Raw genomic sequence first — 17,233 nt, forward strand, 5'->3', positions numbered from 1 at the left:
TAAACACAGATAATGGAGGCTGTGTGTGTGAGAGAGAGAGAGAGAGATGGGTCTGCAAACTGCAAGGCACATTATTCATTAGGTAGTTAGAGCTGAGATGACGAAATCCAAAATTCGAGCCGCCCCGCCCGGCGCTCCCCAACCGGCTCCCACACGGGACTCGTAGCGGATCCCAAGGGTGCTGCAGCCAGAGTTCACTGGCTGGACTCCCTACGGCCCACGCGCGTGGGAGGCATGCCAGCGCGAGTTACTGGATTGGGTAACGGCGCACGGGGCGGGGCCTCTGGGAGGCGGGGCTTCCGGCCACCTCCGCCGCTGTTGCCAGGGGTGACAGCCGCAGGGAGACGGAAGGAGCCGAAGACCAGCCAGAGCTGCGTAGGTAAGCGGGAGCATTGGCGGCCATGGCGGTCTCGGAGCCCGGGTACCGAAGCTGGTCCTTGCGGCCCGAGGTGCCATCCGCCACCTTCTTCACCGCGCTGCTCTCGCTGCTGGTATCCGGGCCCCGTCTGTTCCTGCTGCAGCAGCCCCTGGCGCCCTCGGGTCTCTCGCTGCGGTCCGAGGCCCTGCACAACTGGCAAGGTGAGCAGGGCGGGGCCGGGTCCCGGGTGCCAGTCCTTTTTCCTCCGACCTCGCCAGGCCCTGGGCTCCGGCCTCCCAGCACCCACGCCACCCCATCTCCGTCCGCATCATTCTCCCCACCTGGAGGACCAGCCCCATATTCCACGTCTTTGTGCAGAGCCTCATCTTGGTCATCCCTTGTAACCCTTCCCTACCCAGATTTGTTCCGGTCCTTGTCGCCATCGTACTGGTCAAGGCTCCCATATCCATTTGTAGTAATTAGGTTTCATTCCACCCTGCTTGCTCGCCGAGGAGGATTTTTCTCTGCCTTGTCGCAATCACACCTACGTCTGTTTTATTTATTTATTTTTTCCTACGTCTGTTTTAGGGCCCAGCCCCCTACTGGAAAAAAAAAATTTTTTTTTCACCTTCTCAAGACACTCGAGCTGTATCTGTGGCCACCTCTGTAAGCATCCTGGCCTCCTAGGGTTTAGAATTTCTTCTGCATCTTCGTTTTTATCTTAATCCTGACTCCGATTCCCAGCTTATAGCGGGAGCGGAGTGTCTTGTACCTTTTGGAGAGGTGTTGGTTTTCTTGGGGAGATGGAGAGATTTTGCAGACCAATTAATTATAAATATCTGCTCATAAAAGATGTTCTTAGTCTCTGTTTCTTCCCCATTCTTTTCTGGGGAGGAAAATGGGAGATTTGTATGACTTTTGTTGTTTTGCAAAGCACTTTCACAGGCATTAATCCCTTTTCATTCTCACGGTGATCCCATGACGTATTATCACTGTAGGCTTTATTGCCCATGAGCTTTATTGTTGTCCATTCTTTAGATGAAACTGAGGCTTAAAGGGAAGACTCATGGAGCTTTGAGTCATACGATTGACACAGGAACCCGTATTGTTCTTTGCATCGTGTGACGTTTTGGAACTGGAACCTTAGGCTTTCTAATCCCCAAATTATATAGAATTGCTTCTAGAATTTTCACATGTACCCTTGGGATTTCAGTGTTGGAAGTACTCAACAAGTAATGACGGTACTCTTCAGATAATGAAGCCTTACAGAGATGGCCTGACTGAGGTATATGGTTCTTAGCCTGCCTCCCTGCTCAAATCTAAAAGCGGTCCCCCTCACCCTCACCCTCACCCTGGATATACACAGCATGTCTGTCTTCAGAGACAGATGCAAAATGCCAGCCTAAACTGAGCTCCCTTTTTTTTTTCCTTTACTTTGCGGCTTCTCTTGAGTGTGGGATTCATGGACAATGTGAGTATTAGACACGTAAGAGACCTTTGAGGGCCTCGAGTGTATCCATTTTATTTTACAATAAGAACATTGAAGCCGACAGGGCCCTGTGTCTGGACTGAACTCAAGCCAGTCTAGACGTGACAGAGCCAAGATTCCTTTAGGCTTCCAAATCCGATGTTACTGCCACTTCACTGATCACCCCCCTCTTTCAGTTTAGTGTTTTGGCCTGCAGGGATGTAAAAATATAGAAGCGAGGACTGCTTTTAGAAGAATAAAAGATTCTTTGCTGTCTTATTGCATATCAAACATCACTCTGCCTCTAAGACCGGATAAGCACTTGCAAGAAAGACTTCTGAGTTCTGTATCTAGTGATAGTTTTCTCATCTTTACAGGTGCACAATAATTCATGGTCCCTTTTTTCTTCCTCTGAACAGCCACTATGGAAGGAGAGGTCAGGATTACAGCCGAGGAGACGGGCACAAAGAGTGTTAAGTGACACCCACTCAATCCACCTGAAGCTGTTACAATTAATTAACCCTCAAACTGCCCGGTGAGATAGGTCAGTATTAAAGCCTCAAAGAGGATTATAAAGCACATTACAAATTGTAAAAGACCATCCCATGCTAAAAAGCGTTATTTTTTTTCCCCCACGTGGAAGCCAGTCACAGATAAGACTTGCTCCAGGTCTGGGAAAGAGCAAAGATTAGACATCCCCGCCTCTACTTTGAGTCCTGGGTCCTTCGCTGTTGCTCCCCTCTGCTTATCCCACTGGCTCCGGGCTGATTTTCCCTGGCAACGAGAGCCAGCTACTCCCCGTTTTCCTAGGTGGGTTGTAACCTGGCTTTTCCCTTTTTGGAGCAAGCCACCACCGGGCCTCTAACTCGGTTCCCTCTGCAGTTTACAGGCTCGTGACTTACATCTTTGTCTACGAGAATCCCGTCTCCTTGCTCTGCGGAGCCATCGTCATCTGGCGCTTTGCTGGCAACTTTGAGAGAACCGTGGGCACCGTCCGCCACTGCTTCTTTACTCTGGTCTTCGCCGTCATCTGCGCCATCATCTTCCTGTCATTTGAAGCTGTGTCATCGCTGTCAAAGCTCGGGGAGGTGGAGGACGCTCGCGGTTTCACCCCCGTGGCTTTTGCCATGCTGGGAGTCAGCTGCGTCCGCTCTCGGATGAGACGGGCCCTGGTGTTCGGCATGGTGGTGCCCTCGCTGGTGGTGCCGTGGCTCCTGCTCTGTGCCTCCTGGCTCATTCCCCAGACCTCCTTCCTCAGTAACGTCTGTGGCCTGGGAATCGGGCTCGCGTGTATCCTTCCTAGAGGGCTGATGTAGTAACATTGACACGCCAAAGGGTGAACCACACTGTAGGTCCTGGGGGTTGGGGCAGGGGCTTCAGGCAGGTAGAATTCACATGTAGGTATTCTGTGTGCTAGCTTCAGATTTGGAACCATGTGGCCTCAGGCAGGTCACTTCCCTTCTTTATGCCAGAGTTTTCTCTTCTGGAAGAGATCCCCCTAGCTCTTTCCATACAATGGCTCAGCACTGCCAGTTGGTTTTTTTCAAGGTGTAAACCCATTTGACTAATTTTTTTTACTGGAGGATCCTGAAATAACCATGAGCTAGAGGTGTTGCATGAAAGGTATTCCCAGGAAAAAAAAGGTATTTCCAGGAAACAGGTTTCTTTGTTTTTGTTTGGCTTAGTCTTTTTCTCAGAAGAAGAAGAAAAAAAATTTTTTAAGGTAGGCCTTGACAGTATGAGTGGTTAAAAACTTAGAATAAGCCTTCTATTCCTTGCATAAACATTCTGGCAATTAGGCTGACTCTTTTTGGCCATCTCAGCAGTGACGGGCGGATGCGGGTCAGATGACCAGGGTACCCTCACCTCTCTGGGAGCTGGTAACGGTGTGGGGGCGGGGGGGGGGCTGCCACAGAGGCCTACGGAAAGCTCACTTGGTCACATCAAAGCAAGGCTCCTTCTACCTGGGACAAAGGACAAGATGTCAGACCTCCCAGAGGGTATTAGACTAGCCACCTGCTTCATCCCACTTAGAGAGAGAGGTGCATGCTGGCTTCTGACGGTCATTCCAGGAGCCCGAGGGGCCCAGGAGAGAGGATGGGTGAGGTGTCAGCACTTGTCTGCCTGTCCTATTGCTGTGTGTGTTTGCTGCAAGGTACGGAGGCTAGAAACTCTTGGTGTCCCCTGAGCTTGAAGCTGCAGTCCAGAGATGATGGTGGAATAAGCCCAGGCCCCCCATGGAGCCAGCGTGGGCGCCTCTGTCCTAGGGGCAGTGTGCAGCGCCCTCCCTTCAGCTCTCTCCACTTCTCCTTAATACGCCAACCCCAGATGGCTTCACCTACTGCTTCTCCTTTGACGTCCCAGAGCAAGTTGCCATGAAGCTCGACCAGAAGTTCCCCTTCAGCCTGATGAGGAGGATTTCGATGTTCAAGTACATCTCCGGCTCTTCAGCCGAAAGGAGGGCAGCCCAAAGCCGAAAGTAAGTTACAGAATGCTGTGCTTGCTTTATTCCTGAAGCAGCTCCAGGGCCTATAAAAGAGCGGTCCCCAGCCATTTTGGCACCAGGGACCAGTTCCGAGGAGAACAGTTTTTCCACAAACCAGGAGTGGGGTCGGGGTGGGGGGAAATGGTTGTTTCAGGGTATTTCAAGCGATTACATGCTTTGTGCACTTTTATTTCTACTCTCAGATCCACCTCAGATCACCAGATCCCAGAGGTTGAGGACCCTTGCTGTATAGGGTGCGACTGGTTTTTGGTGTCCTGGGGAACAGGGAAGAGGGTGTAGGTCGCCTGGGCCTACCCAGCAAAACCTGTGCACAGATTTCTCCCGAGCATCCTGGACTCTGCCCAGCTGCTTCCAAAGTGGGGTCCAAGCAGGAAGAGCATTCAATGCCCTTGCACATAATCCCGAGGGACTTGCAGCCCCATCAGTGGCATCACCAGCCCTCAGCACTGACAAGCCTTCTGGGAGGCTGGGATTGGGCTCCGGCAGGTGACGCTGGCAAGAAGCGCGATCCACCTGACTGACTGGGAGGCTTAGGAGGTGGCGTGGCCCGAACCTCAGGGTGTTCTTGGCCACCTGGCAGGAGAAGGCGAAGTTTATTTACTGTTTTCCAGTCCAGGTGCGTTAACTCTCAATGGAGCTCTCACACAGCCTCCCTCCCTCCTGTCAGAGAGGAGGCCCAAAGGGGACAAATGTCTTTATCCAGGTAACACAGCCAGAAGTGCCCAGTCGAGAGCCAGGGGCTCCTGCTCCCGGGTGCTGCTCACTTCCTGTCCCCCCTGCACATGTGCTGCCAGCCTCAGGTGGCCTGCACTGGTTTTTGCCGATGCTGAGAGTTCCTGATGGAGGAGGTTTCCCTCCCAGAGAAAGAGCTCACTGCAGAGTCAGAGTGCTTTGTCAGCGGCCCATTTCTGCCTTGAGCCAGCTGTGGAGTCCATCTTGTCCCCCACGCTGGCCTGGAGGCAGGATCTTGGTTGAATCAGAAGCTGTTCCTTGTAGTTTATATTAGGAGGCGGACTCTCAGCCTTCAGTGACTCAGAGCCCTCTGACAATTTTCTTTTCTTTTCTTTTCTTTTTTTTGGCCATGCTGTGTGGCTTGTTGGATCTTAACCCCCCTCCCCAAACCAGGGATCAAAGTTGGGGCCCCCTCAGTGAGAGTGCCAAGTCCTAAGCACTGGACCTTGCTGGGGAGGTCCCAGCTCTGGCCATTGCCTAACGGCAGGGACGGGTACTGGGAAAAATAGAAATGCACATTCACTCATTTTATCTCAGGCAAGGAATTCCTGGAGTCTCAGAGGGTGGGAGGTGCTCACGTTAGAATTAGCTGTATTTTAGCTTTTTGGAAGGACCCTGATGGGAAAGATCGAGGGCAGGAGGAAAAGGAGACAACAGATCATAAGATGGTTAGATGGCGTTCCCAACTCAATGGACAGGAGTTTGAGCAAGCCCTGGGAGGTGGCGAAGGACAGGGAGGCCTGGTGTGCTGCAGTGCCTGGGGTCGCAAAGAGTCGGACACGGCTGAGCGACTGAATGGCAACAACAACGGGTGGGAGGTGTTTACATTTAGAATTAGCTGTATTGTATAGCTTTTTGGTTCTTAATTGCTGTTCTCACAGAATCTAGAGAGACCTTAGTTCTAAGTTCAGTTCAGAGAGAACTTAGGGGTCCTCATTTGCAAACTCCTCAGCCGCACTCAGTGAAGGAAGCCCCTCTAAGGTGACTATGTTGACCCCTGGCAGCTGGGGCCTTGCTCTACAAGGCAGCCCCCAGTGAGGACAGTCTTGCACGCTGGATCACACTCACTTCTCTGTAACTGTGACACTCGTGGTGCCCAGTGATCCTGCTTCCCCACAACGTGCAGACCTCGCTGGGGATATGGTGACCCACATGGCCTAGTGTCCCACCCCGTAACATCTTGGCCTGCTGCAGCCACCCAGAACAGAACATGATGTTTCTGATGACCCAACAACAGGACACGGGCAGCGTTGACACATGTGTTGGTTTTGGCATCAGTCCTGGACAGCTTTGTTTCCCTTGGAGGCTCTTACCAAGCTTCTTATAGGCCAGAGCCTCTGCATTTTTCAAATTCTGAAAGTGCTGTTAAATGTTGTGCGTGTGTACTTCAGTTGATTTATAAGCCTAGGTTTGGACTGAAGCGTATCAAGGTTTAATCATTACCTAACACAGGCAATGGCAACCCACTCCAGTACTCTTGCCTGGAAAATCCCATGAATGGAGGAGCCTGATAGGCTGCAGTCCATGGGGTCGCTAAGAGTCAGACATGACTGAGCGGCTTCACTTTATCACTTTTCACTTTGGTGCATTGGAGAAGGAAATGGCAGCCCACTCCAGTATTCTTGCCTGGAGGATCCCAGGGACAGGGGAGCCTGGTGGGCTGTCGTCTCTGGGATCGCACAGAGTCGAACACGACTGAAGCGACTTAGCAGCAGCAGCAGCAGCAACACAGGTGTCAGTGGTGTTGACATTCGTTCTTTGTATTGAGAAATCTCCGCAAAAGTTCACAGGCTAAATCCCTTAGAACGTGTCTTCCTTTGTAGTCCCAGTCACCTGTGTCTGTGGTGGGGTCTTCGACCTTGGCACAGACAGCTCCCTGCATCTGTCGTGTCCATTCCTGCCTGCCAGGACTTAGAGCTATAAGCCTTCTTTCCTGCCGTCATGGGTAGACTGTCTGCCAGCAGACAAGGCCTGGGCCCGAGCCCTGTGCTGCTCAGGTGGAGCCTTCCCCTCCGACCTCCCACAGGAGTGGACCTATTCTCTTTGGTTGAATAGCTAGGCCAGCCACAGAAGACACTAACTACCGTGATCCCATCCCCAACTCCATCCGACTTGCAGACCGCCCTTACACCTCAAGGGGTTTCAGGCATGGGTCTGTTGCCCCTCATCCTGTTGGCTTACTGCAGGGCGGTGAGTGGGCACCTGTTTTCTGTTCAGTTGATACGACTCTTTCTCCCCATGTGGCACTTGTACAGCTGGTTACAGGAAATGCCTGTCCACAGCATGTTGTAATAGAAGGCAGTGCAGCGAGCCCAGGCCTTTCTCCTGCGGGTCGGCAGTTCGGGGTGCTCTGTTCCCCGGCATGACTAGCTCAGCACCCATCTTCTCTCTTGTTCCTTTCCAGGCTGAACCCTGTGCCCGGCTCCTACCCCACGCAGAGCGGCCACCCTCACCTGACCCCAAATCACCCTGCCGCCCAGATGCAGCACGCCAGTGGCCAGAAACTGGCGGCCTGGCCATCGTGTGCTCCTGGGCACATGCCCAGCCTGCCTCCATACCAGCCTGCCTCCGGCCTGTGCTATGTGCAGAATCATTTTGGCACAACCCCCAACTCCTCGGGTGTCTACCCAGCTTCCGCGGGTGCCTCCCTGGGAGTCCAGCCCCCTGCCCCCCTCAATTGCCCCGGCACCGTGTATTCCGGGGCTCTGGCCACTCCAGCGGCCACAGGCTCTAAGGAGTGCTCAAGGGTCCTGATGCCCTGAGAAAGTTTCCAGGGATGCAATCTCCCCTCCTGGCCTTCTCAAAAAGGGCCTCTGTGAGCTAAGATTTTCTTGACACGAAGTTATTTATTGGATACCTCTATGTGCCACGCTCTGTGTTGAGTATTTTGATATGTGTTCCTGTTCATCTCATTTACCCTCATGACAGCTTCGTGAAGTACAGTGGTCCGTCCCCACTTCCCAGATGCAGAAAGCAGGGTGCCTGGTCAGGACACGTGGCTCTTGTGGCACAGCTGGGGCGCTTGGCTTCAGGCCCAGGCCCCTCCCACCCACTTCCCCGCCCCAAAGAAACCTCGGGGAAGGGGGATCGGTTGTCAGCGGCTCATCCTAGCTCTCTGCTCCTTCCTGGCCTTGTGCATAGTGCTCTTGGTTATCCAGTGTCCGTGTGTTCATGTGTGCCCTTCAGGAGCTCCCTGCTGGTGTGCTCGCCAGTCCCCAGGCCTGTGCAGTGTTTCTCCCCTGCAGTGACACCCCCACCACCCAGACTTGTGCCCCAGGGGTGGTGAGACGGGCCTGCGTGTGCCCCAGCAGTATGTTGACGGGTCCGTCGCGTTGGTTACGTTTGTATAAAGAAACTGCCTCCAGCCTGCCCCTGGCGTGCTGTGTCTTTATGATCGGGGAATACAGAGGGCAGCAAAGAGAACTGTAGCCAGGTCCAGTCGGGCAGACGATGCCCCAGCGGGGATGTGAAATGGGGCAGGAGATACGAGGCTCCCTGGAGAGCTGAAAGGGCAAACGGGAAGGTTTGGTGACCCTGAGATGGGTGGACGGCAGAGAGCCACAGTGGTGGTCCCCACACTCCAGGCTGGGTCACCGTGAGAAGGGCTTCCTGGCGGGACCTTACACAGGAGAGACATGGGCACTGGCGGTGACGCTGTGAGAAGCAAGAGTTAGGGAGGAGAGCCCTGGCCTCTGCCTGTCTCCTGATCTCCAGCAGGAGATCCCGTGGGCTAAATTAACCATGAAGCTGTTGGCGAGTAAGCCCAGGAATTGTGGTCCGCAGGAATCAGCTCCCCCATGCCCACCCCTCGAGGCAGGGCAGGGCAGGACAGGAAGGTGACTGAGCCAACGGGCACCTGATCAGGCCCGGGGGAGCTCATAGCTTCTGATCAGCTGTCGGCTGGACTCCAGGTGGGCTCACGTTGAGGAAACACTCCTGGTGCAGGTGTCCTGACAAACACCGTAACACGTGGCCTTTGTGTATTCCCGGAGCTGGATGGCCACCTTAGGCTGGCTCTTTGGAGAGGCCTGGGACTTAGAGATGGATAAGACACACCCACAGATCTGCAGCAGTGGTCAGGGCGATGAATGGCCTGCACTGGCTGGGGAGGGGGGACGAAGCCTGGAGGGTGGCTCCTGAGGATTGTGAACAGGATTCACCAGCCAAGGAGTCCAGACTGCAGTCCCAAGAGCCTGGTACATCCCACCACGCCCGCACCTTTCCCATAGGGTCACTTGGTGAGGGCAGGCTGCTGTGTGTCCCCTAGTCGTCATCCCTCCACTGCAGACTCCAGTCCCAGGCCTGTGCCCAGAGGCAGGGGAGGAGGCCACCTACCTTTCAGCGTGCTACCATCACCTCCTTTGTATCTGGCCCTCCCAGTTGGATCAGCCAGAGCTGTAGAGGCTGGCGGCCTGCCTTGTGGATGGCCAGGCTCAAGGACCCTCACGCGACCCTGAGTAGCAGGGCTGTGAGGGTCATCTGAGGTCATTCTGTTCCATCGTCTCCTCTGCCACTGGTTTCCTTAACCAGCTTCCTGGGAGGTGGGGTGGGTCTGGCAGAGCAGCCGACAGCAGCCAATCCTCTGCTGCAAGCGCCGCTCTGAAATTGGCTCTTTGCCTGTTCCCCTGGGCTTTGCTTGGGGCGCAGCAGGCAGCCTGGACCAGAGCAGGGGCACTTGTAGAGGGGATCCCAAAGCCCTCCCCCACTTGCCTGTTGAATCATCCATGTGTACCCGCTTCTGTGCGAGTGTGCCAAGCCTCAGGCTGGGCCTCGACAAGACAGGTGAGCTCCGTTAGGGCGGAAAACCCCCAACACGGGGCTGACACACAATGAAGATCTGTTGACCAAGTAAATGAACTGGGATGCCCTACTCTTGGGGATCTCAATCTGGGAGTGGGGGAGAGTATACAATTGAAAAATTGTAATTCAGTGGCGCTGTTCAGGCATCAGAAGAGGCCCCCAGACCAGCCTGGAGATCTGGGGGTCAGTCGGATACCGACCATACATCCTTCCATGGGGTCGGGGTGGCCCTGGAAGGAGGGAAAGGGGAAAGCCCTAACTAGGTCCTCTCGCTATTGTTAGGCGCATGAAGAACACAGACCAACAGGCAAAGGGAAGGCCATTGTTCCCCTGCATGATAGAAACCGCTCCCCAGGCTAGGACGGACCCACTGATGGCCAGAGAAGCTTCCAGACGTCCTCCAGTTCCCCCTCTTCGTCAGCAGGGGGCAGCAGAGAAGCAGCCCCTTGGCCACCTCTGAAATCTTTCCCTGGGGCTGGTGCTGGGACTACAGGAGGAAGACAGTGTGCTTCCGTCCTTGGAGGAGCCCCCTCTGGGGTGGGGCCGGGGATCCAGCTCTGTGCATAAATGTGACCTTCCAGATAAGGTCTGGAAGAGAGGCGTGGACGCCCAGCTCTGAGAGGCCCGGCTCCTTCAGATGCCTGCTGGTTCATTCCTTCATTTAACAAGCGCTTTGCGGGCAACTGGTGGCTCAGACGGTAAAATCGTCTGTCTGCAATGCAAGAGACCCGGGTTCGATCCCTGGGTTGGGAAGATGCCCTAGGAGAAGGAGATGGCAGCCCACTCCAGTATTCTTGCCTGGAAAATCCCATGGATGGTGGAGCCTGGTAGTCTACCGTCCATGGGGTCGCAAAGAGTCGAACACTACTGAGCGACTTCACTTCACTTCACTTGCGGGGAACAAGAGCTCCAGGCCTGTGCTTGGCTCTGGGAACATGAAGAAAGAAAAGGAGGAGCCCAGGCTTCAGTATGCCCAGTCTGTTGTGGGAGACGTGCTCTGTGGAGTGGGAGAAGAGCCAGGTACAGAGGCGAGGTGTGCCCACCTGGCAGGGCGGGGTGGGACGGGGGAGGGCAGTGAAGGGGAGTTAACCAGGCAGGACCCAGGGCGATAGTGTGAGCAGAGATGGGAAGGGAGTTCGGCAGGGCAGAGGCTATGTGCAGCTAGGAAAGAGCTGGAAGTGATGGGTGCCCAGCTTGAGGCCCTGGCTGAGGGGTGGGACAGACAGAAATGGAGCCTAGAAGGCAAAGTGACTTCCTGGGGTCACAGCAGGTGAGTGGCCAAGCGTGTGCACACAGCTCTCCCACCCAGTGTCCAGTGCTCTTGCCCTGCCGGAAGGTGTCTGCCCACCTGCAGGTGGCAGGGTGGGGGAGGGCCCAGGATTGGGTTGGAAAGTCCTGTAGGATGAGGTTCCCCCAAGTGAGGAATGAGGGGACGGAGAAGGATGGAGTTGGCTCCTGAGACCTGCAGGGGCCTCTCCCTGGGCCTGCATCCCAGGGTGCCCTCAGGGCTCTGCTCAGAGCATCTCTGCCTGGATAACTGCCCGCAGCCAGAGGCAGCGAGTCCCCCACCTGGGCTCGAAGCTCAGCACCGCCACACCATCTCCAGGTCCCAGGCCACCCAGGATCTTGCTCGTTCTGAGCCTGGAGCTCCTCTCCCATGAAAGGTGGCCTGTCCGAGTCTGCTTAAACACCCCAAGGCTACTTCCTTGATGGACTCCTCCTCCTAGGGGCCTGGCTACAGCATCCCTGGAGCCAAGGACCAGGTCGGCTACCCACAGAGGCAACACCGGACAGGGCTTGGGGCGGTTGGGACACAAAGCACACACACACACACACAGAGACACACACACACACACCCCCAACTCAGTCACATAAAAACAGACACGACATTCTGAACTCACAAATCTTACCTAGGGGCCTTCCACGCCAACCTGCACTCTCTGTGGTCAGGGCTGTGGGTTCCGTTGGTGAAGGAAAGCTACACGGCTCAAAATAGCCTGGAGTTAAACCTCCCCTTCAGGTCCTTCCCACCATTCTATACAGAATAAAGAACTTTCTCCCCCGAAGAAAGGAATGGACGTTAAGATTGATTACGTTCAGCCCCCAGCCGATCCCAGTCTCCAGCCGGTCTCAGGAAATCCTTGCCCCAGTTGTTGAAAGCTAACTAATCAAAAATAATCTTGAGGAGAAACAGACCCCTCGAAACAATGCATCTCCGCATGTATATGTTTTCCATATAGACCTGCTCTCCTCTTAGCGCAGCAGCCCACTAACCCGACTGCTGCCCCTTCTCGCCTCATTAAAGGTGATCTGTTCCTGTAAAGTGCCCGTCTCTTTCTTTCTCTGCCCTTCACCTTCTCTAATTCCCTTACCCTATAGTTGATGCTGCTGCTGCTGCTAAGTCGCTTCAGTTGTAGCCGACTCGGTGCAACCCCACAGCCCACCAGGGTCCCCCATCCCTGGGATTCTCCAGGCAAGAACACTGGAGTGGGTTGCCATTTCCTTCTCCAATGTATGGAAGTGAAAAGTGAAAGTGAAGTCGCTCAGTCATGTCCAACTCCTAGCGACCCCATGGACTGCAGCCCACCAGGCTCCTCCGTCCATGGGATTTGCGGGTCCCCTCAAATACGGTGAAGTCCTAACCATAGCCCTGACTTGTACCTGTGAATGTGACATGATGAGGTCATATGGGATTCAGGTGGGGCCTAAACTCAACAGCTGGCTTCCCCATAAAGATGAAGCTACACAGAGACCCCACAGGGAGAAAACGGCCGTGTGATGACGGAGGCAGAGTCTGGGTCGACGTGTCTCCCAGCCACGGGCGCCAAAGACTGCTAGGAACCACTAGAAGCTGAAAAGAGGGGAGAAAGTGTTCCTCCCTAGAACTCTCAAGGGCAGCACGGGCCCCTGGATGCCTTGATTTCAGACTTCCGGCCTCCAGGACTGTGAAAGAATAAACGTCTGGGTTTTTTTGTTTGTTTGTTTAAGTCTTTATTGAATTTGTTACAGTTTTGTTTCTGTCTTATGTTTTGTTTTTTTGGCCATGAGGCATGTGGAATCTTAGCTTCCAGACCAGGGATCGAACCTGTACCCCCTACATTGGAAAGCGACCTCTTAACCACTGGACTGCCAGGGACGTCTCCATGTCTGTTGTTTGAAGCCACCCAGTTTGGGGTGCATTGTTACAGCCGCTCTGGGAAACAGGCAAGGTCATCTCCCTAGATGGCTACATTCAGGGCATCACCACCCCCACACAGAATCTGGGGAGCTCCCCACAGCTGGCTCCTCTACCTGCACCTGGGGCCCCCCACCCCCGTCTCTGCTCCAGCAACATGGTCAGTTCCATGGCATCCTGTACTCATGCGGTGGGAAGGAAAAGCGGGAGGGAAGTAGAAGAGAAATGACATTTTGAACTCTCCCTGCTGGAGACAGTAGCTGGAAGAGGGAGGTGGTCTGCGGGCAGGGGCTCAGGGGATATGCCGCGTAGGGCCCAGTGAGGTCACAAGGCAGAGATGGCCTGAGGCCTTGGAAAGACATGGTGCTAGAACCCAGATCATGGAGGGTAGAGACCTCGCCCCTCACCCGGTTCCCCAGGCCACCGGGGAGAGAAGGGAGGGCTGGAATGAGGAGCCCCAGGAAGGAGCGCTGATCAGAAGGCAGCGGGGGGCCTCAAGGCTCCAGCAGCCTCTCCTGGCTACCAGGCCTTGGGCAGGCCACTGACGGCAGAGGGAGAATTACACAGGTAATAAAGCTCCTGCTGTTTAGTCGCTAAGGCATATCCGGCTCTGCAATCCCAAGGACTGTGGGCAGCCATGCTCCTCTGTCCATGTAATTTTCCAGGCAAGAATATTGGAGTGGGTTGCCAATTCCTTCTCCAAGGGATCTTCCCAATCCACGGGTGGAACCCAAGTCTACTGCATGGGCAGGCGGATTCTTTACCACTGAGCCACCTGAAAAGCCTCAGGTAGTAGATAGAGGGGTTATAAACATGCTTTTTTCCTAGTGTGTGACCTGAGAGCAAAACACACAGCCTCACCTGAGCTTCCTTCCCTCACCTGTCAAACGCAAAGAGCCATCCCTTCCTTCAGGGGTGTCAGTAAAGGATAGAGGCACCTGTCATGACGTGACTGTAGCTTCCGTGGATGGGGAAAAGGCCAATGCGCGTGGCCTTCTCCAGGCAGGTGCCTGTCTATTGCACCTTGAACCTTGTGAAAACGGGGACTGTCTGGCTTGTGTTTATTCATTCACTGAACATCTACTGAACACCTCCTTTATGTGAGGCCCTATTCCAGTTATGGGAATGGAGCAGAAAGCAAGGTGGCCAAATGCCTACGTTTAAAGAGCCTAACAATCTGTGTGTCGGGGGCAGGGAGGAAGAGAAAAACAGTTACCAAACAGATGAATAAATGAAAAATAGAGGCTAGTTGATAGCATGGTGCAGAGCATTAAAGTGAAATGAAAGAAAGTGAAAGTCAAGTCAATCAGTTGTGTCCGACTCTTTGCAACCCTATGGACTGTAGCCTACCAGGCTCTTCCTCCATCCATGGGATTTTCCAGGCAAGGATACTGTAGCCTGCCAGGCTCCTCCATCCATGGGATTTTCCAGGCAGGAAAACTGGAGTGCGTTGCCATTTTCTTCTCTAGGGGATCTTCCCGACCCAGGGATCAAACTTAGGTCTCCCACCTTGCAGGCAGACTCTTTACCCTCTGAGCCACTGGGGAATCCCAAGAATACTGAAGTGGGTAGCCTATCCCTTTTCTAGCAGATCTTCCCAACCCAGGAATCGAACCGGGATCTCCTGCATTGCAGGCAAATTCTTTACCAACTGAGCTATCAGGAAGCCCTTACAGAGCATTAAGACAAGACAATGAGGCATAGAGAGGGGAGAACCGTAAGTCATGGAAGGCCTCCTGGAGGAGGTGACTTTTCTGCAGAAATCTGATGAAATCCAAGAAATAGCCATAAGAGGATCTGGGTGAAGAGCATTCCAGGTGGAAGAAGGACAAAGAAAGGGCCAGATGGGAAGGGCAGAGCATGGGGGAGAATGGCCTGGGGTGATGCACACAGTAGGTGCTCAATGAATGCTTGTTCCCCTGGGAATCTGTACGTGGGCAGCCTGGGTTTGGGAGGCCACACCCATGCTCATGGCTTGGTGCTCTGAGCCATGATGACCTAACCACCTGGCCCACAGGGAGTTCACGGTCAAGAGTCAGACATCCCGGGAGCCCGAGTCCTCACACTGCCTGCCCTCATTCATTCACTCATCTCCTTATCAGACAGTTACTGAGCATCTGCCGCATCTGGGCCTCATCCAAGGGGCTGGGCCACAAAGATGACCAAGCCCCGCTCTCATCGAAGTCTGGTGAGGGAGGCAGAAAGCTCCCTGGGAGACCCCAGCTCCAGGAGAGACTCCCTGCTCACCCCCGCAGCCAAGGGAGAAGCCAGCCCTGCGGGACCCAGGGAAGGTGTTCCAGAGGAGGCGATCCCCGCACCTGGCCTGGAAGGCTGAGCAGGGCTCTCCAGAATAGAATGTGGAGAAGGGCATTCCAGAAGGAGAGGGCAGCCTGGGTCAAGATGCCCAGCCAGCCCAGAAAGTGTGCCGTAGAAGGGCCAACGGGGCCAGCGCCAAGGGATGGACGCAGAGAGGCCATGGCAGTGAGGGCGGGAAGGGCCCTCACGGCCAGCCTAAGGAGCCTGGAGTGGACCCTGGGGCTGGTGGAGACCACTGCGGGTTTCCCAGTTCAGGAATCTGGGGTCGGTCTGGAGGGAGCCTCACAAATCACACAGTTGAAGCCAGGCTTCTCCCCTGGGGCTGCCCCCGCCTCCCCAGGGCCCTCGGGGCTGGAGGAGGACAGGCAGAGCTGGTTCTTCCATGTACCCAAGCTCTCTGCCTAAGGGTGAACCAGCTCTCTGGGTCTCTGTGTGATAGGCGGGCTCCCCACGCCACCCCCCCGGCCCCCTGCAGAGCCATCAGGAACATTCCTGTGGTTGGTGGAGAAGAAATCTAAAATCCCTGAGCCTCCTGTTTGTTCTTTGTTGTGCTCCGCTCCCAGGTGTGGCCCCTCTTCTGTGAACTCTCGGGACTCCAGGTGCACAGGAGGGTGACTTGCCAGGACCGGGGAAGCAGGGCAGAGCCAAACTCCCAGAATGGAAGGTTGGAACCCAGGTGTCCCAGCCCCCAGATCCTACCTGCCCTGAGTTCATCCCCTCTGAGGAAGTGGGAGGTGGGGAAAAGGAGGGTATTTCAGCTCTCCCTTCCTGAGGGCTCTGCCGGTGGGGATAGGTTGGGGGGGACCACCATCTTGGCTGCTGGGACAGTCCTGAGCCTGCGTCTCCCTGGCCTCCAGATGGAAGAGAAATCAGCTGGCTTTAAGAGCAGCTGTCAGATCCTGTCCATCTGGTATCCCTTATCTGAGTTGTGAGGAGGGACGGGAGACACCTGGACCTCCGCTGGGCCTGAGTGGTAGCGCTGTAGGTCCCAGTGATGTCGTCCCCCTCCCCTCTTCCTCCCGGGAGAAACCCAGGGATGAATGGAGGAGCAGCTGAGAATGTGTATGAGTATGGGGGCTCGGGGAGGTCATGGGCCAGTGCATCGCTCTGTGTGTTCAACGTGGGAGCAGGTGGATCAGCTTGAAGGTGTGGGCGGTGCTGCCTATTAGATACTCTCCAGTGGGAAAGGTCCTTCCCCAGCCTGGTTCAGCCTCGGAGCTCCGATGACTGTGCTGAAAAGATCCTTAGACCTTCTGGTCCTGAGAGGAAAGAAGCCTTTCCCGAGGCTGCACAGGGAGTGGACGCAAACCCCACATGCCAGCCTCCCATTCGCCCCCAGAGACTGTCTCCCACGAGAAGACTGCCGGGGCCCTGTCCTCCCCTGCCTTGCCCTGCGTCGGCCTCCGCCCAGGCCCCTCCAGCCAGCATAGCTCGGTCGGTCCCTCTTGGTTTCCAGCCAACCCCTCCAGAATGTTTGGGGTGGGTGAAACTCTCTGCTTGGAGTCTAGCCTTAAGCCTTCATGCTGCAGTCCCGAGTCCTGATGGAAGAACCCGAATCTCCCTGCAGGCCCCAGAACTTTCCCTTCCCAAGGGTGCCAGGCCCTGCTGGTGGCTTCTGCACCTGGGGCAGTGTCAGTTTCCCTGAGAACCAAGGTCTAGCCAGGTCAGGTTCTGGCTCACCCTGGGAGGCCCCGGGTGGCATTAGGTAACAGTTCCAGCTCTCTCCAGTCTTCAGAAGCCAAGCCCATGCCCCTTCACCTGTTCTGAAGGCTGGAGCTAGGCCAGGGTGAGGGCAGAGGATGTGAGACCTGGCTTCTTTTTTCCCTGTTGCCCTGCAGGGTCCCTGAGCCTGCCACCTCACCCTGGGAGGCCAGGACT

At 55.1% G+C, this 17,233-nt stretch overlaps 1 protein-coding gene across 1 annotated transcript; it reads left to right on the top strand.

Moving 5' to 3' along the window:
* The first annotated feature begins 367 nt into the window (after window positions 1–367).
* RHBDD2 (rhomboid domain containing 2) lies at window positions 368–8,433 on the top strand. The gene is made up of 4 exons (XM_004020978.5): window positions 368–579; window positions 2,709–3,116; window positions 4,155–4,305; window positions 7,469–8,433. The coding sequence occupies exons 1-4, from the start codon at window positions 402–404 to the stop codon at window positions 7,824–7,826; spliced, it is 1,095 nt and encodes a 364-aa protein (XP_004021027.1). The 5' UTR covers window positions 368–401; the 3' UTR covers window positions 7,827–8,433.
* The last annotated feature ends 8,800 nt before the right edge of the window (window positions 8,434–17,233 follow it).

Source organism: Ovis aries, chromosome 24 (genome assembly GCF_016772045.2).
Source record: "Ovis aries strain OAR_USU_Benz2616 breed Rambouillet chromosome 24, ARS-UI_Ramb_v3.0, whole genome shotgun sequence".
Taxonomy (NCBI): domain Eukaryota; kingdom Metazoa; phylum Chordata; class Mammalia; order Artiodactyla; family Bovidae; genus Ovis; species Ovis aries.